The following is a 25,746-nucleotide window of genomic DNA, read 5'->3' on the forward strand; positions in this document are numbered from 1 at the left end:
TTGTAGCTGCCACTCATTATATCTCATGTTCAACGACTGATATGAGATGTGAAAGTTGTCAACACAGAGCCCGTTTCCAACAGTGAGAGGGAGTTGTTCAGTGATGGCATTAATCTTTATACTGAAAAGTGTGACACTCAAAACACAGCCCTGAGGGACTCCAAGTTCCTGTAGAAAAGAATGGGAAAGTGTCGAACCCACACGAACTTGGAATCTCTTGTGCATTAAAAAACTAATAAAAATGGGCAAATTGCCATGTAACCCATATATATAGAGGTCTCACAAAATGCCATACCTCAATGTTGTGTCATAAGCCTTCTCAATGTCAAAGAATATTGATACAAGATGTTGTCGTTTGAGAAAGGCTTCTGTGATTAACATTTCAAGTTGAATCAGGTGGTCCATGGTGGAGTGCTGTTATCAGAACCCCCATTGGATGAGTGAGAGGAGGTTGTTTGTATCAAGGAGCCAAACAAGATGAGCATTAACCATCCTCTTTAAGGTATCACAAAAACAGCTCATCAAAGCAAATGGACAGTAGTTTGAAGGAATCTTGGGATCCTTCTCAGGCTTAGAGAAAGGTAGGACAATAGCCTGGCATCAGGAAATACATTCTCCTGCCAGATCCCATTAAAAACAATCAGAAGAATATCAAGAGAAGCAGGAGATAGATGGTGCAGCATGTCATAATGTACATCATGTGGTCCAACCAATGTACACTATGACATGCTGCACCATCTGGTCCAATCGATGTACTGCCAGACTGATGAAGGGCCAGTTTCAGTTCCACCAGTGTAAAGGGATGATTATAGTCATATAATTCAAAAGCTTGAAAGGAAAGAGGTGAACGCTCTGCCTGAGTCTTGATGGCTAAGAAGGTGGAGGAAGAAGCAGAAGTGCTAGAGACCCAGCAAAAGCTTTCACGTTGAGTATCGGCGATGCTCCGGATATCAGCTACTTCTTGGCCATCAGGGAGTAAGATCGAGAGTGGGACAGAATTGTGTTGCCCACTGAGTGTGTGCATGGGCCCACTGGAAAGCAATGCAGTTTGAAAGCATGGGATATCTACAGAAAATATCCCAGGCCTGATTTTGAGCCTTCTGTGCCCTGTGGCAGCCAGGATTCCACCATGGTCGAAGATATAGTGGAAAACGTGACAAGGTTTTAGGAATACATTGAGCACCTGCTTGTATAATATTGTCAGTTACTACTACCACACAGTTGTCTATTGATGGTTGAGAGATGATGGCAGGATCTAGTTCTGCAAGAGCAGTGAAGGAGAGCCAGATGACTTGATCCAGCTTCCAATGAGGCACGAGTCAGGATACATCAACCACGTGGGTTACTGTCAACCCTCCATGAAAAATGGGAGAATAATGAAGGGGAGCAAACTGAGAGATGAATAGCAGTAAAGGACTGACTAGGTACCTGAAATTAAGTATAAGAACCAGTATTTAAAAGAGAAAGGGGTCATTCCATGTCAAATCATCCAGACTTTGGAAAATTTTCCAGGTGACCCCCTCAGAATGCCTTGAAAAAATTCATATGTGCTCATCTACCCATATTGTGAAAAATTGCCAAAAATTAGATCAATATCTCTCTTAATAGTTTCTGATTTACAGCCCTGTAAAATTTAATTAATATTTTGTTATTTTTGACAAAATCCTTTTTGTGTAACTTTGGCTGCTTAAAGCTGCAAGAGTAATGGTGGTAGAAGGCTGAAATTTGCTACACTGACTGAATTAATCTCACAGAATTCAAATATGGTCTCAAACCAAGTTTATCTCTCTTAGGAATATCATAATGAGACTGTAAATTCACCTGAAAACCCAAAATCATAGAACACATTGGTTTATTTAATAAGCCATAGCTCTAAGACTTAATATGATACAAAGTTGAATATTTTCTTCAAATATCCTATAACATATCAGTTGATAAATCAGCAATTGTTGTAATGAAAAGTCTATTAGATCTCCTGTAAATAAATTTAGTTGCATGCAACCTTTTATGACTTAACTAAAAATAGCCCTACTCCAGGCCACAGTTTGACCATGTCACCAGTTATTCAGCCTTTTGAGATTTTTACCATATATTCTTACATCTCTGAATATGATCTACAAAAAAAATCAAGATGGTGTTCAACCTTCTTTTTGAGTTATAATGTTTTAAAGTATCCTCTGACCATACGTTTTGTACTTGAAAATGAAAACTTCAATTCAGATGTGTTACTGTGTGCAAATATATCCATACAATTTTTTAAAAAATTATGCATCCCATTGAAAAATTTTAATCAGCCTTTACCATATATTCTTACATTTCTGAACATGATCTCTAAACAAATTAAGGTTGTGAAAAATAATAAATTACCAGGCAGCCTAAATAACTTAATTGATTTATTTGAATTACATATTTGTAAAAAAAATTATTGCTCAATAATAGATCAGCATAAAAGCAAGTGACGTAATCTCAGGAATCATCTGACCATTATGACCACCGCGAGATGGAGGGTATGCATCATTTACCCGAGTGCAGTATAGGAACTCATTTAGCTGATCCATGTCACTTAAAGAAGTATAGCCATAAAACTGGACTAAAAAAACTGGATTCATTTTCCACTGAAGAAATAACACTTTTAACATGGAGATCAGATGTTCAACAGAATAACATTGTTTTAGTGTGTTTTCATCATGAGAAGATGTTCTTCACTTGCTGTGAAAATGATAAAAGATTTTGTGCTGACCCTCAGCTCATCCATGCAAAAAAAATATCAAGTAAGTAAATTGTAATATTTCCATATATCTAGAGTGGAAATATCATTTTAGACATCAGATTATTGAGTCCCAGTTTTACGAATTGAACATTTATTCTCTCTGTTATATTATCCAATTGTGTGTGTCAAAATTTTAATTAGGCTGCCTGTTAAATTATTATTTTACACAATAAAGTAATTCTAAATATTTGCTTGCTGCAGGATCCATTTGCACAGTGGATCAGGACACTGCCAAAATGGCAGGAGTAAAACCAGGACAAAAGCTGTGCATCAGCTGTTGAAAGAATTTGGCTCAACATCCACCAGAGGATATACCAGGCCCTTCTGAAATGGAAACAGCTGAATCTGACTCGGAGACATTTACACCTAAGGAAACTCTCCCTGAAGAGCTAAACACTAGCACCATTGCTCTTGTATGGATACATTTGCACACAGTAATGCACCTGAACTGAATTGTTTTTTAAATAATAAACGTATGGTCAGAGGATACTTTAAAAAATTATAACTCAAAAAGTAGGTTGAACACCATCCTGACTTTTTTTTTGGAGATCATATTCAGATGTAAGAATATATGGTAAAATTCTGAAAAGGCTGAATAATTGGTGACATGGTCAAACTGTGGCCTGAAGTAGGGCTATTTTTAGTTAAATCATAAAAAGTTGCATGCAGCTACATTTTTTTACAGGAGATCAAACAGACTTAACTACAACAATTGCTTGTTTATCAACCAATATGTTATAGGAAATTTGAAAAAAAAAATCAGCTTTGTATCATATTAAGTCTCAAGAGTTATGGCTTATTAAATAAACCAAAGTTTTTTACGATTTTGGGTTTTCAGGTGATTTAACAACCTCACTATGTAAATCCTAAGAGAGATAAACTTGGTTTGAGACCATTTTTTTTTTTTAATTCTGTGGGATTAATTCAGTCAATGTAGCAAATTTCAGCCTTCTACCACCATTACTCTTGCAGCTTCAAGCATCCAAAGTTGCCCAAAAATGAATTCACCAAAAATAAAAGAAAATTAATTAAATTTTACAGGGCTGTAAATCAGAAACTATTAGAGATACTGATCTAATCTTTGGCAATTTTTCACTGTATGGGTAGATGAGCACATATGAATTTTTTCAAGGCATTCTGTGGGGGTCACCTGCAGCCCCCTGGATGATTTGACATGGAATGACCCAAAGGCTGTGATCAGAAAGCATATGCACTGCAGAGCAACCCCTCCCTATCAATAACAGCACTTCCCCAGAGGGGATGATGTCCATTAAAGTCCCCCAGGATTAAAATGGGAGACAACAACTGTTCATTGAGAGCTACAAGGTCTGATTGATCATATGTCTCTCCAAGTGACAGGTAGAGAGAACAAACAGTGATGGTATGACCCAAGGAAACACAGATGGCTACAGCCTCCAAGAGTGTGTTGAGTGACAAAGACAGGTTGGGCACATGCTCATCAACCAACAGTGCCATCCCTCCATGCACTGGTCCATCACACAGCCTGTCATTTCTGTACAAAGAAAACTGTCGAAAGGTGACTATATCGGCAGGTTTCAGAAATGTTTCCTCAAAAGAAAGACATACAGGATGGTAGGAAGCAATCAGTGTATTGATGTCATCCAGATTAGAACGTTAACCTCAACAGATTCATTGTATCAATGTGGCCATTTTTAATTACATGAAGTTGAATTGGCTGGAGAGCCCTTCTTTTTACGACCACGTCCTTTTTTTCCTTACTGTCCTTATTCAAAGGAGGTCTATCAACTTCCATGAATCCTGCCCTGGGTCGATTGGACAGGTCTTTGTTGTTGGAAGGGGATTCAGTGACTGAGGATGTGAACAAAAGATTGTTTTGTATCTTGGGGTGGGAGAAGAAGATGTATCCAAAACAATGCCTGTACCTGGAACCAAATGATATGGATCTTGGGGCTTGTTGGAATGTATGGAAGGGACAGAGATGGGTGTACAAGTTGGTTCATCAACTTTTTTAACCAAGGAGGTCAAAAAGCTTTTCATTTGTTTTGAGAACAATTCTCTTGGAGGCACAGAAATCTGTCTGGACTCCCACTCTAGTTGTGGAACAAAGTGCAGCAGCAGGATAAGTAATGTTATGAATCATTTTCAAATGCTGCACCTCTTTTTCTTCCAACCATTTAGCACAAGAACGAAAGTAGGATGGGTGAGAGCCATTGCAATTAACACAATGTGGGTCTGTTTCATACTCATAGGCATCATGGTCCTTGCCACCACAACAAGAGCATGTCAGGAAACCACGACATAACGTCTTTGAGTGAATGAACCTCTGACACTGGAAACATAGGAGAGGGTTTGGAATGTATGGCCATACCCTGCAATTAAGATAACCTGCCTTGATGGTGGCAGGTGCACGTGGTGATGTAAATGTCAGAACGAGGATATTGGTCGGCAATGTAACTCCATCTTTGCGAGTAGAGATACATCTCACTGCACAAACTCCTTGGATGGAGAAATCAGTGAGAATCTCTGACTTGGGGATGTTCTTCAAATCCCTCTAAACAATAACTCCTCATGATGAATTCAAAGTAGCATGAGGTGTAACCTCAATAGGTATATCCCCAACTGCCTTTGAATTCAAGGAGTTCACTGTGTTGAGATTTGGATGTTTCCACCAATATGTCTCCAGATCGAAGCTTCTTTACTGACTTTGGAGAGACAGCAAGTACCTCTAGTCCCTTCTTAATAAAAAAGGGGAACATTTGCCCTAAAGGTTTTTCTGAAAGAGAATATAGGATAAGAAAATGAGGTACAACAGGTGGTACAGGTATTGAAGATTGCTGCTCAGAAACTTCAAGACGTGATTGTTTACCTATTGTCTGTTTTTTCACTATTTTATTTAAATTTTTATTTGGAGGATCCATAGGACAAAAAAGAAATTTCGGTGCCCACTGAGGTACGAGGGGATGCACTACAATGTCAAGCAAGGGCACTGCAGCAATGCCAGTGTTTCGTGAGCACTATATCCAAACTCCAGCATCAGACAAAATGTCCACAACTCCTTTTGAGAACTTCCAACACTGGTACTTGGTTGACCCTAGCTCAAGTGGACCAACTGACTAACACAAGGGGGACCACCCCAAGGCTGCCCATCTACAGGAATTCAAGGCCAAAGTGGTGTATTAGGGTTGGACCCCTCAATCACCAGTATCCTCTACTCTCCTTCACGGGTCGCCACACACAACAAACACGTTGGTGGATGCTTAGATCTCTGAAGAGGTAAACTGAAAGAACAGAACCTTCCCTGGGAAGTCGTCTCACCACGTACAGGAATCCACACCAAGGGGTTTAAAAGAGAGTATAAAGCTGTGTTTATCTCTTTGTATGTAGTATTGGTCATTTGAAGCTTTTTTTTCACCACCATGTAATCATTAAAAACTATACACACTAAAACTTTTAATATTATAAATGCATATTCAAGAAATTTTGCAAGCTTCTTGTAAACTTTACAAGACTTTTGCATGCAAAAAATCAGATTTTTTTATTAAGTATTTTTACTCAAGATTTGTCCATGAACTCATGGAGTGACATTCTGATTCGGGTTACAACTACTCTGAAAGAAACAACATTCATGTTAAGATTAAAAATAGTTTTATCAATTTTTAAATTTCATTCGTATAACCTTTAGGACCTCCAAATGTTTTTACAATAAAACTTAATATTTTAATTATTTTCTCTATCCTAACACTACATGGACTCAATTTTGTAATCACAACAAAAAATACGAAATAAATCTAAGTTATCCTTTTTCTTATTTTAGAAAAATTGCAGGTTGTAACAGAAAATAATTATTAATCCTAAAAGGCCTGAAGCTTGTTACAGTGTACACCTGTTTTAAATTTATTTTATTGCTCTTTGAGCCATATCCAAAAAGCCAAGTTAAGATTAAACAAATTATTGAAGTACACAACTTTTGTGGAGATCGTGTACATGCCTCACTGACAAATGTTTTTCTTTAATGTTTTATGATTTACGCTATCTCATCTAATCTAACAAGTTTCTAATTTTTATATTTTAGTTATTTTTATAACAACAAGTAAAAACTATGCATAAACGTGAAGAAATTTAGCACTCACCTATGAGTCTTGCACTTTCTTTTAGCAGTTGAAGACTTAAATTTTCAATGAAAGTTAAACCTGATTTTTGCTAGGATTGTTGTCACTTATTTCAAATATTCGACTTAAAACATACAATAATGATATGCACAAAGCATACAATATCCTATAACTACTGTAATTTAACTGGCTTTCTGAATGAAAAAAATTGTATGTTAAAGTGATTTTTTACTGTGTTCAAGGTGAGCTTTGTGATAGCTACTTTGAATCTGTAGACTGAATAATTTAAAAGTTAATATCAGAACAAGCTAGTGTTGTATGTAATTTAGTAAATTAAAATCTTGTCCTTCTGTTGGTTATATATGATGTAACAGCAAACATCAGAGAAAATTACTGACTTTTTTTTAAAGAAAGTATCAGATAGGAGGACATGGCATGTGGGTTTGACTTTCTAGTTTATATTTCTATAAAGCAACACGACTGAAGGCTCTATCTATACTATAAGTCTAAGTTGTATTAAAATTCAAAAGCTAAAGCAGGGGTAGAGAGAAGTGGGTAATCAATAATGCACAAGTATCATATGATTTATTTAAAAATGTCCTTTTGAAATTAAGAAATAAATACTTATATTAAAATTTGATTTATTAGGTATGTTTATAAGCAGGGGCGTAGATCTTTTACACCCGATGGGGGAATGATTTTTGCAACCACTTATGTGGACTGTTCAATTTGCAAATTAGTAATCTCTGATTACGTGAACCTGAAAGCTGTAAACATGCAGTCACAGAGTAATCTTGTTGCCACAATACTTGCATGTATAATTAGGCCTACTGACTGATACTTGTAAACTATCGCTTAGATCGAAAAGCTTAGAAGCACGCCTATATTAAAGATGCACATTTCGGCTACTGAAAATGCCTACATCTAGGCCTAATTATGTAATTTGATTGGTAAGGACACAAGAATCACAAGAACAAACACAATTTGTAGGCCTGTGATGGAATAAAACAATTCAACAGACCAAATTGTAGGGGGGGGATGATTGTATGCACCATACCCCCACCTAAAATGAAGAGGGGATGTATCCTACCCATCCCACCCAGGATCTACGGCCCTGTTTATATGCCAAGTTTGTTTTCATTGTTAAAAAATAAAAGTAGTTTCATTAAACTTTAATTAATTCTGTAAAAATGTTACGAGATTTATCTTTATGTACCTGTATCCAGAGGGTGGTTAGAGGTACAGCAAAGTATGTGCTCTACAAATACACGTCTAGATTTAATGTTATTTTAAAAACTTTAGAGTATCATTACAGCAAAAAAAATAGAGTCAAATGTTTCAGAAAAGGCCATTACAAATTACTCATTTAGAAACTATCACAAACAAGAGAAGTTTAAAAATATTCTAAAGGTGTACTCCTCAAATTTAAGTAAGTTATAACTTACCAATTGGTGCAAAATTCTTTCTGTATGTAAACCATAATTTTGACTTAACATCATTTCTGAGTTCTTCTAAATCTGAAAAATACAGATTAATCAAATTATATTTCCTGGTTCTTTGACATTTTACTACTAGTCATTTGACTGCTGATTTGATTGCCACAATGTTTTACCCCCATAGTAAATGACTGTTAGCAAATTTCACTGCTGGCAAAGAGACATGTAGCAATTAATTGTTTCATTTTAAGGTTTTCTGCATGTATAGAAATTATATTATTGGGATTTTTATAAAAACAACAATAATCATGTTAAAAAACCTTGAACACAAATATTACATTATAAAATTGAACCCATATTAACATAAATAACAGTTAACATATTTGCTATACAGTGATAGACTTTTTTTTTAGGGAATTATTAAGCTACTTTGTTATATCAACTTATTCAATTACTTTATTATTCAATATTATTAACAATCAGATTTAGTGGAATAGTTTGTTTGTTTGTTTTTTTTGCTTTTTTATAAGTTACAAATGTTTTTGTTATGAAAACATTATTTTCCATCAGTAAAATATATCAGCAGTCATTTACTATGGCAGTAAATTTATGTAGCAGTCAAATGCCATGATACCAGATTTTATGTATAAACACACGATATAGCTGTGATCTTATCAATTAAAATATACAAATATAATGTACTTAAATAAACAAAGGAAATTAAATAATGTATAAATAGTAACTAACATGCCTCATCAAATCAGCAATTATTTATTACTGATAATAACAAAGAATTAACTTGGAAAGGTAGAAAGCAAATCAAACATACATTCAAGAATTATTGTGTGTTTCAATTGTTAATCATCAAATAGTGCAAAAAAACCATTAATAACAGTGTTATTCTAAAATGAAATTTTCCCAAATACTATATACTGTCATTTATGCTACAGCATTTGAAAAATCTCAGTTAAAAGAAAGAGGCCATTGTAGCAATCATCATAAATGATATATTTAAAAAAGATTGGAATAGACACCAACTGCTTCAGTCTGAAGACAAATTCTTAATGAAGTTATATTTCAGGAAAAATGAGAAAGAATTGCACAACTTTTAGGTTACATTACAAAGGGATCAGAAGTCTGTAAGTAACTTCCAATGAAGATATTTATAAAATCTTAATTCTTGGGCAAAATAAAATTTAAGAAAATGAACATGAAAAATAAAAACAATGTTGAACACACACACCAAACTTAAAAATAAACTAATGTAATATGACACACCTACTTCAAGAAAAACATGATAGAAGAAAAAATACCTTTCAAAATTTACTGTGAAATGGTGTTCCATGAGATAAAAATGGAACAAATTTGTTAATATTTGTGGTCAACAAAATTTTATCTAAGGAGCATAGATCCCTTTCAATAAATTATAGATTCTGCTATGAAAACTTTGAAAACCATCAACTTACCATACAGTGTACTATATTTTTTTCCCAAAATCCAGACAGGTTCTTCAGTTTGTGGAAAATCTTCATAGTCAACCACTCCAGTTTCATATGTCATGGCTGCTGCAAAAACCAACATTGTTCAGTTATCTTTTTTTTCTAGCATTATATATATAAAACTTTTCACCCCAAAATGATCTTTGTCTATTTGTTGTACAGGGTGTTCGGAAAGTCACTGTGCACTTATATATTTATTTACAGACATGTTTCAATATAGAATACAGGAGGTAAATATGATTGACAATTATAAACAATGTTGAAAGTGACCCCCGTTGCACCAATACAGGCTTGGATCCTTCTTATTTTGTTTCTAAACACTGCTGTCAGTTGCTAGCTTGAAATAGACTGAATGAATGCTGTTAAAATATGATTACAAAACTGCACAGTGACTTTCTGAACACCCTGTATTACATGTAAAGTTACTCAGACACTATCCAAACTAGTTCTTAATTTTGAAGTGATGGACTACAAAAATGGCACTGAGTCAACACCACCCACTGCCAATTATTGGGATATTCTTTATCAACTGATATAAGGATTGAACCCCCACCACCACCACAAGCTAAAAGGCCATGTTCAGAGACAAGTTTTGATCCTACAGCCCACAGATTGCGAGTTAAACACCCTAATCATTACCCATATACAACTGTAATGTGGGTCAAAAGCTGCAACTTCTCTTTATTTCATTAGTGTAACTAAAAACTGTACATGTACAAATCTGACAAGTATACTTTTATCTTGCAGAAATAGTTACATAGCTTTTAAATTCCATTAGCTAAAGTTCATAAAGTTCAGTTATGGTATTTAATTTAAACTTCAGAGAAGATTAACAGACAAACTTACTCATGTTAACCTCATAACAGTGTTAAACATTTTTCAAAATGAATGAATATGATGACTTATCAATGTAAAGTCTGGAATCTACCTCTTCTTTGACAGAATCAAAACATTATTTGTTTTCTACTTCGTATATATATCTCTATTCCATCAGAAAGCTAGGACTTGAAGGGAGTTTTCAACAGAAAAATTACTGAAAGTACCTTCATTTGACACAGTTTCAAATAAAGTATGTACCATACATATAACCTATAAGAATTTACAGTCATCACACTGGATGAGGGTTGTAGAAGTGTCATGACCTAAACTCCTTCAGAAATGGAGAAGTGATAGATACAAACTCAGAATTATTAATTACAATGTTTTCAGTCTTTTAAAGTTGATTGTTTGGTTGGTTTGGTGTTTTATGTCACAAAGGAACCAAGCTATCTGCACCAAACATCCAGTAAAAAGTTAAAATTAAATTTAGTAAAATTTATAAAAGGAAATTAAGGTAAAACAAAATAAAGTTATAAAAAAACAAATAGCATTAAAACCAATTATTACATCTAGTCTACAGTGGTAAGAGAAAAACTACAATAATAAAAGTTGTAAAGGACTTTCTGTGGCATAATTTCTGTAGGAAGAATAAGAGGTAAGCTCAAAAACCACCATAAGTTACCTGAAGTTAGCCTTTCTAATCCTGGTTCCGAGTTATTTGACATTATAGCTATTTTTAGAAAGTAAGGTAACAAAAGTTTTAAAAGACTTGTAGCAAAATTTTAATTAGAACTTGCCAGGATGACTAACAGATAGTTCAAACAGCAGTGTTAGTCATCCTGGCAAGTTCTAATTAAAATTTTTAGACCTTTTTTTAATGTGATTCCCTTTTAAGAATCAAAGACCATCTAGTTTGATTTGAAATTAGAAAATGGTTGTAATGTATAAATTAAAAAAAAACAACATAAATAGCATTAAAAAGATTAATGGCCTTTAAAAAACTAAAAACATTTCCAAGATGGACAGCTTCACCATCACCAATAACACTGTCTAACGTTATGGACAAACCTTGGGACAGAACATATTTAAAATGGTGCAGTTGCTGAGAGTCATAACGATGGCAAGAAAGTAAAATGTGGCTTATTGTGACCTGAGAGTTACATAGACAACTCACTGGTGCATGAGTACCAGATAAAAGAAAAGGATGAGTTAAAAAAGGTGACCAATGTGTAGTCCAGTAAGAACAACTTCCTCTTTCCGATCCTCACAGTAGCAAGACGGCCAAATTCCAATAGCGGGATTTATTTGAAAAAGCTTGTTGCTCACTCCAAGTCAACTGTCCAACTGGCATGGAGCCAATCTTTGAATACAGGACCATAGCACATGTATGGAACAGGCATAGCAGTGATAGTGCCAGAGCAGATAGATTTAGGGAAGAAACAACCCCAGGTGGGATGCTTTGATAAGGAACGAAGTTTCGAAGCATACAATAAGGACAGTTACAAATGGCAGAGGTGCAAAGAAGATTCATGAGTTCTGAACTGGAAAAGTTCAGAAAGCCTTGATGCAGAGCTGAAGTCCTTGATGATGACTGGGGTCCAGCATCTTTAAGGCTGAGATCCTGGCAGAGCCATAGACCAGTGACCCATAGACTAGTTTCAATCAAATAAGAGCACAATATACCTTTAGCATAGAACATCAATCTGATCCTTAAGTGGTGGAAGAGAGAACATGAAGGATGTTCAGTGCTCTTGTACATTTGACATGTAGCTGCTTGATGTGTGATATAAAGGTCTGCTTAAGGTCAAAGATAAGCCCCAAGAACTTTGTTTCAGGAACAACAGGCAGCACAGCTTCATCAAATACAGAGTTCAGGATCAAGGCGAATATCCCGTTGGCAGGAAAGGTGCATGCAAACGGTTTTAGAGAGAGAGAAGTTAAAGCTGTTTGCTGTAGTCCACTTCAGTAAATGATTAAGAACAGTCCCTCAATTAACCATCCTTTCCAAGTTCTTACAGAGACAGCTTGTCAAAGCAATTAGATGGTAGTTTGAAGGAATCTTCGGATCCTTTCCAGGTTTAGAGAAAGGTTTAGGACAACAGCCTGGCACCAGGCATCAGGAAAAACATTCTCCTGCCAAATCTAGTTAAAAACAATCAGAAGAATAGCAAGAGAAGCAGGATAGATGGCACAGCGTTTCGTAATGTATAACATCAAGTCTGACTGATGTACTGCCAGACTGATGAAGAGCCAGTTCAAAATACACCAGTGTAAGGGGACAATTATAGTCATAAAGAGAATCAGCTCAAAAGGAAAGAGGTGATTGCTCTGCCCGAGACTTGATGGCTAAGATGGTAGAGGAAGAAGCAGAAATGCTAGATACCCAGCAAGAACTTTCACCGAGAATATTGGTGTTGCTCCAGGTATCAGCTACTTCCTAGCCATCAGAGAGCAGGATTGAGAGGGGGACAAAATTATATTGCCCCCTGACATTACAAGTCTTGTTCCATATGACTTTGGAACTGGTGGTAGAAAATATGCTGGTTGTAAACTTAATCCAAGATTTCTTCTGGCTTTGATGTCTCACCTGCCTAGCACATGCACTGGTCAACTGGAAAGAGAGGTGGTGCAAGAGTGTAGGATACCTACGAAAAGTATCCCAGGCCCATTTTTGAGCCTTCCATGCCATGTGGTAAGCAGGATTCCACCACCATGAAGATACTGTGGAAAACATGTCGAGGTTTTAGGAACACAATGAGCAGTGGCCTGTATAATACAGTCAGTTACTGCCGCCACACAGTCATCTATTGATGACTAACAGACAATAGCAGGATCAAGTTCTGCTAGAGCAGTGAAAGAGGGCCTGTTTGCTTGATCCAGCTTCCACCAGGGCACACGGGTCAGGTAGCATCGACCATGGCCATTCTCTCTCAAAAGTATAGGAAAATGATCACTGCCTAGTGAATTATTGTCAACCCTCCATGAAAAATGGAAGAAAGGTGAAGGGGAGCCAATTGAGAGATCAACAGCAGTAAAGGACTGACTAGGTGAATGAAAATAAGTATAAGAACCACTGTTGAAAGGAGAAAGGTTATGGGAGTGACCCCTCCCATCAATATCAGCACTTTCCCATTTCTGTACTAAGAAAACCCTCAAAAGGTGACTGTATCAGAAGGTTTCACTAATGTTTCACTGAAGACATACAGGATGGTAGGAAGCAATCAGCGTTTCATTTTCATCCAGATTAGAACGTAAACCTCGACAGTTCCAATGTATAAAGGTGGCCATTTTTATTTATGTGTAGGCAAATTGGGTGAAGAACCCTTCTGTTCCCAACCATGACTTTTTTCTTTACTGTCTTTATTCGAGAGAAATCTATTAACCTCCATGAATCCTGCACTGGGTCAATTAGGCAGGTCTTAGCTGTTGAAAAAGGATTCCAGTAATTGAGGACGTGAACGAACAATCGTTTTGCATCTTGGGGTGGGAGAAGATGTATCCAAGGAAATGCCCATACTCAGGACCAAACGAAGTGGATCTTGGGATTTACTGGAATGTATGTGAGGGACAGAAATGGGTGTTGAAGTTGATTCATCAACTTTTTTAACCATGGAGTTCAAAAGACTTTTCATTTGGTTTGAGAATGTTTCTTCTGAAGGCACAGAGAGATCTGTCTGCATCCCACTGTAGTAGTGGAATGAAGTGCAGCAGCATACGTCCAAGGTAAAGTGGAGAACAGCAATGTTCGAGTCTCAGGGGAAGTAATGTTGTGAATCGTTTTCAAACACTGCACCTCTTTTTCCTCCAACCATTTAGGGCAAGAGCCATTGCAATTGACACAATGTGGGTCCATTTCACACTCATAGGCATCTGGGTCCTTACAACTACAACAAGCACATGTCAAGGAACCATGACATCTTCAAATGACCAAACCACTGACACTGGAAACATCGGAGAGGATTTGGAATGTACGGCTGCACCCTGCAATTAAGATAACCTGCCTTAATGGTGGCAGGTGGACATGGTGATGTAAATGTCAGAATGAGGACATTAGTCGACATCATAATTCCATCCTTGTGAGTGGAGATACGCCTCAATGCAGAAACTCCTTGGTTAGAGAAATGAGCAAGAATCTCTAACTTAGGGATGTTCTTCAAAACCCTCTCAACAATAACTCCTCATGATGAATTCAAAGTAGCATGAAGTGTAACCTTAATAGGTATATCCCCAATTACCTTTAAATGCAAGTGGAGTTCCCTGTGCTGAGATGTGGATGTTTCCACTGACATGTCACCAGAGCAAAGCTTCTTTACTGACTTTGGAGAGTCAGCCAGTCCCTTCTGAATGAAAAAGGGAGACATCTGCCCTAATGTTTTGTCTGAAAGAAAAGGTAGTAAAAGAAAATGAGGTACAACTGGTGTTACAGATGTTGAAGATTACTGCTCAGAATTTTCATGATGTGGTCATTTTCCCATGGACTGTTTTTTCACTATTTTATTTGGAAGATCCATAATAAAAAAAGGAATATTTCAGTGCCCACTGATCTCACCCACCATGGAGTCCTGAGAAGGGATGTACTACAATGCCAAACAAGGACACTGCAGTAATGCCAAGGTTTTGTGATCAATATACCCAAACACCAGCATCAGACACAATGTCCACAACACCTGTTAAGAACATCCAACACTGGAACTTCGTTGACCCTAACCCAAGTGGACCAGCCGATTGACCCAAGGGGGGCACCCAGAGGTTGCTCGTCTACAGGAATTCAAGGCCAAAGTGGGGTGTTAGAGTTGGTCCGCTCAACCACCAGGATCCACTCGTTCCCTTCACAGGTCACCATGCACAGCAAATATGAGTGAATGTTTAGATCCCAGAGGAGATAAACTGAAAGAACAAAACCTTACCTGGGAGGTCCCCTTACCATGCACAGGAATCCACACCGAGGGATCTTTTAAAGTATGCAGAATGTTAATTTAAGAGGAAATCTGGCCATCTGCAACAAAAACCATGACTGGCCTTACTATGGCCAGCAGAGAGAAGGAAGAAGAAATATAATAACTATAAGAAATGTTGAAAAAAGGCTTATTTGTATACATACCCTATTATATTATGACATACTGTCTTATATTTGCAGTGAATATGTATGCATACATCTATACAACTTGAAAGCTTCATATGGCTTGTCTAAATATATCACTCAACAAAAAAAAAACTATAAAATCTGCATGTGTATATGCAGACACAAATGCTAGCAAACATGCACTGCATGTATATAACTTATGCAGTTACAACCTCCAGTCCATTAACCATTCCAGTGCAGGTCAATAGTCCCTCCAACTCAGAATTTACAGATTCCCTAACAAGATATAAATATAGTAGATATATATATTTTTTACAATCATGTACACAGCATGCAGTATGTCGATCACCATGTATCCTAATGGTCACACACAGAGTACCACTGTCAATGATAACATTATGGCCATGATATCAGAAGCAACAGTCATTCAACCAGCACAAAGCAAATCCAAAGGTTATCAATGTTTCCCAAGAGAACAGCATTGTACACCAACTGTATTCTTTAAACTAAACTATTTCAAATAGGACAGTATTGCTATTATACAAACTTATGTTCATGATGGATATACAAGAAAACTAAAGAAAAAGATTATTAAAATTCATTACTGTAAAATGGGGGAATAGGGAGGTTTAAAAACATACAGAAACAAGATTGATAGCTGTATGTGAAAATGCAATCACTAAAACTGTAAGCAAATATGCTTTAGGCTTAAATATCATAACATTATACCTATGTATATATGTTTTTTTATTATACTGACCTTTCAGATCACAGAAGTTACAATGACACAGTGCACGTTCACTCATGTTGGTGTATTCAAGAATATAAAATTGACCTTTACAATGTGATGTAGTTATAATACATTATTGATGTATATCCACTATTACTATTTACAAATAAGTTCTTAAACTTATTTTTACTAAAGCATAGAACAGTAAATAAGTAAGTATAGCAAACAATTATATTTTCTAGTTACAATGACCTTTGTACTTGTTTGTTGCTTGCTGTAAGTTGTTAAACCCTTTAAAATTCTGCATGTGGAAGATGTTAAACAAAATATTTTTTACGGTTTTATATATAAATTTGAAATAATCAAAAATTCATAAATAAATACATTGATACCATAGAATTCCACTATAATTTTATGAAGCTTAGTAACTAAGTTATATTTGAGTCTTATAAAATATGAAATTTTAAACAGACTGAAGACTCAACCTACCTTATTGAAGTCTTGTTTCAAAAGAAGGAAATGACAACATCACACTTGAAAATGGCTGAGAAAGCCATTACGGGTATATTATGAGCTTTTGATTGGTGTTATTCATGTGTCGTAGAGAGAAGTTGGTGTATATAAGGGAGCATTTCCAAAAATGGAAAGAGGTGAGTGGGCCACTGTGTTTGATTCAATACATAAGCAATATCTCAGCAAATAGAGAAGACAAGAGGTTATTATTTTATATTCTAGCTTGTCAATATAAGTAACTTTGGTTCGTAATTCATACAAAACTACAGACTTTATATTTTGACAACACAAACAACTAATTTGAGCTAGTGCTACATCCAACATAAATTGACACAAAAATCAATGTTTAGGTGTGTTCTTTTAATATTTATTTTTAAATTATGAAATTAACTCGTATAATATTACATGCTTGAGTGGGTGGAATGTAAGATTGCTCAACCAGCCATTGTCTTTCAAGTGATCCACTAAGAATCGGTATGCAGTTTAACTACAGCAATAATGTGACTTGTACTACATTAGAGAAATATTTATAGGAAGTTCATACCAGAATGGACACGTGCTGGAAAATACATCCTATACCTGCATTTGGAAAAAAATACAAGTCCCATCCAGCTGGTTTAATCACCAGGAATGGTTTGGTTTGTAATGTAGAGTGGTAGCCAATACTACACAATTCCAGATAACACCACAATCCCACTTTCCACTGAAGGATTCATCCATTTGGTCTCATACCAGTGGGATTATAACAACAACCCAATACAAAATTCTTCAAACTGATCTCTCCAACAACTTTGGACTGGATGAGGGTTCTTCCATTACCCCACTCAAAGAAGGGGAGAAATTTGAGTGGGAAAGAATGTTGGAGAAAGGTTCAGACTGAACAGAAATCATCCTATCTGTATGATGTTCCACACTAATAAACTATATAAGTGGTTACTACAAACAGAGATAGCAGGTCCCAGCCAGGAGTTAGGGCAGGCTCTCTCCTGCAGCAGTCTTTGTTCTTCCTGAAGTATGGCCTGTAATTTAAAATAGAATTATACTACTGAAGTAGTCTTACAAAAAAAACCTCACCTCAGATGAGCAAGGGTGGCCATGTATTTTGGGACATAAAAGGTATTTCCCACGAGTCAACACCAGGCATTTGATAGATTGCATTGTCCATATAATATAAATACATAAATAAAATAAGGTGATTATCAGACCTGTAAAACAAACTTTACTTTCAGGGAGCCTCTGTAAAGAGCAGAGAATAGCAGCTGGAAGGAGATGAAACTGCAATGTGATATAAATAACCTTACACTCGTGTAAGGTTCAACCACACCCATGCTTTCAAGGTCTTGTACAGGCAAAAGAAGTTTGAGATAACTTTGAGATGTTCTCACCTATAGGAGAATAAACAAGCCAGATGAAGAGTCTAATTCAGTCAGTTAAAGTGTAATGGGATAATTTACTAGATGAGTATAGCAACAAGAAATGGCACTGTCAATTATCCATAAAAGCAGTGACAAAAGTAAGATAATGAATAGCCCATAAAGGACAAAGGAGATTATCTGTCTCAAAACAATCATACATGGAGAAAAAGATAGTGGTATGGAGAATTCATCCAATCATCTTTGAAAACCAACTCAAGATGTAAGGAGGAAACAGTTGTCAGGGGTGAAGATTAACCTGTATATAGTGCGGGAAAGATGTAAGTGGTAAAAAAATAACTGATAGCTCCTGTAAGCAAGAATTAGAAGAGATATTTGAAGCATATAAAAGTAAAATGAAACAATCTATACACAAATTCTTCTGCCAGAGGTATAGAATTTAGAACTGAAGACCAAAAAAGTGGAAGCTAGATGATGAGGGGAGTCAAAGAGAAGGTAATTATAAAACTTCCATAGCAAGAACAAATGCACTCAAAGAGAGAGAGAATTCTGTGGAAAGGATAGTTTCTAGGTAAGATAGTCAATCCACTACCAGGCCTTATACATGATTTACCAATAACTAAACATAGTGACCATAGGCCCACAAGAGAAAGTATAATGCAAAGAACACAGAGATCCAAAGAGTAAGTGCCACCTTGTTCTTAGATGAATGAAATGAGAGGTAGCTGAAAGGATCATAATAATAAAACAAAACATACAAGATAAAAGGTATCTTGTATGAATATCAGAATTACACTTGTTCACTAAAACTTCAGTGTGTGAGTGAGTTTTAGTTAGGGCTACAGCACTATTTCTAGGGTGTGGTAGAGAAGAGGAGTATCCAGTGTGATGTTGTACACACTGTAAAACTACAATAACAATAAGTAGAGAAAAAGAAGGAGCTACAAATGAAAACAATGTATTGGTTGGTTGGTTGGTTTGGAATTTTATGGCACAAAGCAATTAAGCTATCTGCACCAAACATCTGGTAAAAAGTTAAAATTAAAGTAAAATAATTAAAATTCATAAAAAGCAATCAATGTAAAACAAAACAAAGTTTAATTTTTGAATTAAAAACTCAAATAGCATTAAATCCAATATTTATAACTAGTTTACAGTAATACAAGTTTTAAAGGACTTTCTGAAGCATAATTTTAATTATCATAACTTGCCAGGATGACTAACAGGTAAGTTCAAACATCAACATTAGTCACCTGAAGTTGGCCTTTCCAGTCCTGGTTTTATTTGACATTATAGCTGTTTATTAATTTCATATCAAACAAGTTTTACTTTAATTCGTTAAAAAGGAATCATATTAATAAAGGTCAAATTTATGAATTATAAACTTAAATTGCATTAAAAAGGACAATGGCCTTTAAAAAACTAAAAACATTTGTAAGGTGGACAGTGTCACCATCACCAATGACACTGTCCAACATTATAGATAAACCTTGGGACAAAACATGTCTAAAATGGTGTCATTGACAATCATAATGATGGCAAAACAGTAAAACATGGCTTATTGTGACCAAAGTCTCACACAGACAACACATTGGTGCATCAGTCCCAAATAGAAAAAAAAAAAAAAGAGTTAAAAAACTGTGACCAATGTGCAGTCTAATTAAGACAACTTCCTCTTTCCAATCCTTATGGAAACAAGACAGCCAAAGTCCGTTAGAAAGTTTTAGTTAGAAAAGCTGGTTTTCACATTCCTCACTCCAAGTCTACTGTCAAATGGCATGGAGCCGAGTCTTGAATACAGGACAACAGTCCACGTATAGAATAGGCACCACAGTAATAGCGCCAGAGCAGACAGTTTCAGCTGCAGTGTCGGCGAGCTCGTTCCCATGAAATCCAACATGGCCTGGTATCTATAAAAACTGTATAGATGTAGATGTTAAAGAGAAATGGGTCAGTCAGTTTTGAATATCAGCGAAAAGAGGGTGAGAACTAACGTGAAGCAATTCCAGGGCTAGTAGAGAACTAAGCGAGTCAGTATAAACAGTGCAATTCGAGTACTGCTCAGCTTCTATGTGATCTAGGGTAAGAAGAATGGTATATAGTTCAGCAGTGAACACAGAAATTGTATAGGAGATTCTGTGCACAACCACTAAACCACAACATACCATGACAGAGCCCACAGAGTCACCTGATTTTGAGCCATCCATATAAATGGGAATGGAAGGATGGTCCGAAAGATGTTCAGCAAATAAAAGACAATACTTCTAGTCAGGAGTATTTGCTTTTCTTAGACGACTTAAAGAAAGTTCACATTTGTGGATTATAATAAGCCATGGGGATGGGAGGGATGGACTGACCAGTGGATACAGCAATGTTATCCAATGACAGACCCAATTCATCCAAATGCACCTGGATACAAAGGCTAAAAGGAACAATGGAAGATCATCTGTTCTAAAAAAGCATGGCCCACTGAGGAAGGGAAACACAATCCCAGGTAGGATGCTGTGGTAAGGATCAAAGTCTTGAAGCATACAGTAAAGACAGTTGCAAACAACAGAGGTGCAGAGGAGGTCCATGACACTGTATACAAGCTCTAGAATGGAGAAGTGAGGAAAACCCTGGTGCAGAGTGAAAGTCCTTGATGACGATTGAGGTCCAGCACCTTCAAGGCTGAGGTCCTGGCAGAACCATAGACCAGTGACCCACAGTCTAGTTTTGATTGAATAAGAGCATGATATATCTTTAGCATAAAACATCAATCCACTCCCCAGTGATGGAAGAGGGGACACAGAGAATGTTCAGTGCTCTTGTACATTTGACCTGTAGCTGCTTGATGTGTGGTAAAAGGTCAGCTTAAGGTCAAAGATAAGCCCCAAGAAAATTCTCAGGGATCACAAGTAGCACAACTTCACCGATACAGATTTCAAGATCGGGGTGAATACCCTGTTGGCAGCAAAAGTGCATGAAAACGATTTTAGAAAGAGAGAGAAGTTAACTGTTTGCTTTGATCCACTTCAGTAAATGATCGAGGGCAGTCTGTAGCCGCCACACTATATAACTCATGTTCGTAAAACTGACATGAGATGTGAAAGTCGTTGACATAGAGCTCATTTGCAACAGTAAGAGGGAGTTGTTCAGTGATGGCATTAATCTTTATACTGATAAGTGTGACACTCAAAACACAGCCCTGAGGGACTCCATGTTCCTGTAGAAAAGAACAGGAAAGTGTCGAACCCATACAAATTTGGAATTGCCTGTCCATTAAAAACTTTTTAATAAATATAGGCAAATAACCATGTAACCCATATAAGTGGAGGTCGTGCAAAATGCCATACCTCCATGTAGTATCATAAGACTTCTCAAGGTCAAAGATATTGATACAAGTGGTGGACAGTAACTTTCAAGCCTCAGGGTAAGTAATGTTCTGAATTATTTTCAAATGCTGCATCTCTTTTTCTTCTAACCACTTATGGCAAGAACAAAAGTAGGATGTGTGAGAGCCATTACAATTTACCCAATGAGGGTCTGTTTCACACTCATAGGCATCATCGCTCTTGACACTGCAACAAGCACATGTCAAGGAACCATAACATGATGTCTTCGAGTGACTGAACCATTCACATTGAAAACATCTGAAAAGATCTGGAACATATGGCCATACCTTGCATTTAAGATAACCTGCCTTCATGGTGGCAGGTGTATGCAGTGATGTAAATGTTAAAACGAGGACACTAGTCAACATCATAATTCCATCTTTGCGAGTGAAGATGTGCCACACCACAGAAACTCCTTGGCTGGAGAAACCAGTGAGAATCTCTGCCTCAGGGATGTTCTTTAAACCCCTCTCAACAATAACTCCTTGTGATGAATTCAAAGTAGCAGGTGGAGTAACCTCAATGGGTATATCCCCAATCACCTTCGAATGTAAGAGAAGTTCAGTGTGTTTAGATGTTTCCACCAATGTCACCAGAGTGAATGTCAGAGTTTTGACTGACTTTGGAGAGCCAGCAAGTCCTTCTAGTCCCTTCTGAATAAAAAAAGGAAACATTTGCCCTAAAGGTTTGTCTGAAAGAGAAAGTAAAATAAGAAAATGAGGTACAGGTGTTCCAGATGTTTAAGATTGCTGCTATGAATTTTCAAAAATTGGTTGTTTACTTATGAACTGTCTTTTTCACTATTTTAAATTTTTATTTGTTGATCCTGAATAAAGAAACTATTTCAGTGCTCATTGACCCCACCCACCATGGAGCCCTACAAGGCAATGCACTACAATGCCAAACTAGGACACTGCAGCAATGCCAGGGTTTCATGAGCACTATACCCAAATACTAGCATCAGATACAATGTCCACAACACCTACTGAAAGCATCCCACATTGACATTTGTTTGACCCTAGCCCAAGTGGACCAGCTGACTCTTTTACCATTCCTTCTGATGAGAAAATAAGATATCTTAGCCCATCCCCATAAGATAGCCCTTCCATCCTTGGATAAACTGAGCTTTAAAACTATGATTTAACTTGTTATGCTCTGAATCTTTTTTTTTTTTTCAAAAATCCTCACTACACTTGTCATTTATTTATTCCAAATTTTCCAAGCTCACTGACCAGTTTGCAAGTTTAAACTATTATTCAACAAAAATATTTAGAGCATTTCCAAATATCCTACAACCTAACCTGCTAAGTGAAGCATATAATTTATCCCTCAATTTTTGTAATTATTATTATTATGCCCATATTTACATAATTTTTCCTCTACTGTCTAATTGAATGTTCTCTTGAGTTTTTTATGCATAATACCATCCAACATGCAATCAGAGTTAAAAAACTAATATGGTTTCCATAGTCACATAAAATTATTGACACTAGATGGCAATGAGACCTTTAAAACTTCCTTTGTTTTTAAAGTAAAACATGTATCTAAAGTAACTAGAAATGATGAGAGTGTTGTATAAAGTCTTCCCATACATACTTATAGATAGGATGTTTGAGAGATGGAATAAAATGTTTTGAAACAAACTTGAACACTAGGTGTAAAGGACTTAAATATGCAAGTCTAGATGCAAACACATTCTCCAAAACTTGTTTTCCTAATCTGATAATGTAGTTCTGATAGATATTTGTCTCTTCCAACAGAATAGCTATATTCCTTACTTGTCTGCCTGAAAGACTTGCATTCCACTAACCTTCCTATTCAGTCCTCTCCGTTATCCTTTCTTCTTTTTAGTGACAAATCTATCTTGGATTAAAAGCATTTTTTTTTTTAAATTCCCAAGTCCATCCCACATCAATTTTTAACTCATTCTCCTAATTCACTAATGACACATCCTTTCTCAGGTCCCTATAACTGGCTTTCTGAAATTAGGAATTTAAACATTTGAAAAAACATCAAACCTAATTATAAAATGTTCACTTTTCCATAAATGTACTCCTATTTCAACTCTTAAAACCAAATTTTCACTAAACTGGTACCAAAAATCTTAATGAATCACTTCCAGCAATCTCTCTCTCCCCATCTTTTACAACTCTCAACATCATTTGCTCCTACATACATTACAAGAGAATTTTTCATGGTAGTAACAACTACACTGTCAACACTTTCTCTAATGTTCTATACTTTAATATCTGAAAGGAAAATTCTAGTTCTAATATTTCTGTAACCTCCACTTTAAATAACTTTATCAATATATTTAATAAGACAGTACCCCCATAAATCACGTGTAAACTTTTAATCTCATTCCTTACTGCAAGCATCCAATTTGGTAGAGCAATCAATATACAGCATAAGAAGTAATAACATAACTCAGTATAGAGACAACGAGGATTATTTGGTCTTTCAACTTCAAGGATGTCCATGCACACCCACCTTTATAAATTAAATTGAAACATCAACAACTTGAACAAATTGCACTGGAATTTGGAAGATGAGTCCACTTACTAAAATGTTTAGTGAAAGTTATACTTATTATTAAACAGTTATTAGACACTTGAGTCTGAATAAATATCTCCATGTCAATGGTGAAAGTAGAACCTAAACTGTTAGTGTTACTAAATGCAGAATAAAAAATTAAAAGTTAAAGCAAAGTGTAACTAGAACTGATACCAGAAGTACTAATACAATGATAAAAATATTACGTACACGAGGAGTTCAAAGCAGCGTATAAATCCATCGTTATATACAAACCACAAATTCTGACATAAGACGAGATCTATTTAAAGCGAAAATCGCAAACGTACACTTCTAAAAATCCGTGACATAACAATGTACCCAAAACACATCACATACACCATTTAATATAGTCGATGGTTTTGTATCCAGTGGTAAAAATTGGAACTATAGAATATTAAAACTTATTTAAGAAAAACAAATCAACACATTCATGTTCAACACAAGATTTTATAGGTCATTGAAGACCTAGATAGGTGAGCTACATTTTCGACCTCTTCCTCCTATAAACAGTTTTGTTACTGAAACATATTTTACAAATGAACTGTGCAATATAACTCAATTCGAACTTTTATTTTAAAATTGGAATCAGTCTAGATAATATGCCTGTGAATTATACAAAATTAATATTTACATGGATACAAAATGTATATAATTAAAAATAAAGAACTGAAAAATATTACCTATAACTATAATTTTTTATATTACGGAATACTTTCATTTTAACATAATGCTTTTCATAAATTTGAAACGTTTCAAATCAACACATCAACTGCCAACTTATACTTTTACATCCTATATGGATAAAGTTGTGCTTACTTTATCACCAAGAAAAACAACAAAAAACAGATAAATCAAATTATTTTCTAAATTCCACAGAAAATAACAGTACAGAAATCATATTTCACAAGAACTTTCTGTCATAGCAGTCATCCCATACTCATGGCAAAAATATACTTATTGCTTCAAACTAATTCTAAATAGCACTAATATTGTTGTGTGCTAATAATTCTAAGTTTGTTTTTCATTGTGAGTTAGAGTTTTCTATGTTTAAAATGTAGGCATTTTTTTTCACTCTATCATAACTTTTTAAAATAAAACTTTAATTTCAGGTTTCATCTTGGGTTAAATTTTTTTGCCCTCTCAGAGATGGTGGAGGTTTCTTGAGACACTCTAAGTTTCCTCCACATCTAATTCTATAATAGAGAATATATTGATACCAATTATTTGCAGTATACGCTTTATGTACATTTACAGTTATTGTTAACAATTTCCTGTTTAGTAACCACATTTGTACATGTGTATCTGAGGGGCCGGCATGGCCAGGTGGTTAGAGCGCTTGACTCGTAATCTGCGGGTCGCGGATTTGAATCTCCGTCACTTCAAATATGCTCGCCCTTTCAGCCGTGGTGGCGTTATAATGTGACGGTCAATCCCACTATTCGTTGGTAAAAGAGTAGCCCAAGAGTTGGCGATGAGTAGTGATG

At 35.9% G+C, this 25,746-nt stretch overlaps 1 protein-coding gene across 5 annotated transcripts in view; it reads right to left on the bottom strand.

Moving 5' to 3' along the window:
- Positions 1-24,766, bottom strand: part of LOC143223119 (cysteine protease ATG4B-like) — a 62,798-nt gene extending 38,032 nt beyond the window's left edge. The window contains exons 1-4 of one of the 5 annotated variants that reach the window (XM_076450651.1): positions 24,452-24,744; positions 16,918-17,090; positions 9,764-9,859; positions 8,307-8,378 (exon numbers count right to left, since the gene is read on the bottom strand). In XM_076450651.1, coding sequence (XP_076306766.1) covers positions 8,307-8,378; positions 9,764-9,857 — 166 coding nt within the window. In that variant the 5' untranslated portion in view covers positions 9,858-9,859; positions 16,918-17,090; positions 24,452-24,744. Of the gene's footprint in view, positions 1-8,306; positions 8,379-9,763; positions 9,863-16,917; positions 17,091-24,451 lie in introns of all 5 variants that reach the window. The other 4 variants (XM_076450642.1, XM_076450624.1, XM_076450615.1 and 1 more) reach the window with 4 other exon arrangements.
- Between the last annotated feature and the right edge of the window lie 980 nt (positions 24,767-25,746).

This window comes from Tachypleus tridentatus, chromosome 1 (assembly GCF_004210375.1).
Source record: "Tachypleus tridentatus isolate NWPU-2018 chromosome 1, ASM421037v1, whole genome shotgun sequence".
NCBI lineage: Eukaryota > Metazoa > Arthropoda > Merostomata > Xiphosura > Limulidae > Tachypleus > Tachypleus tridentatus.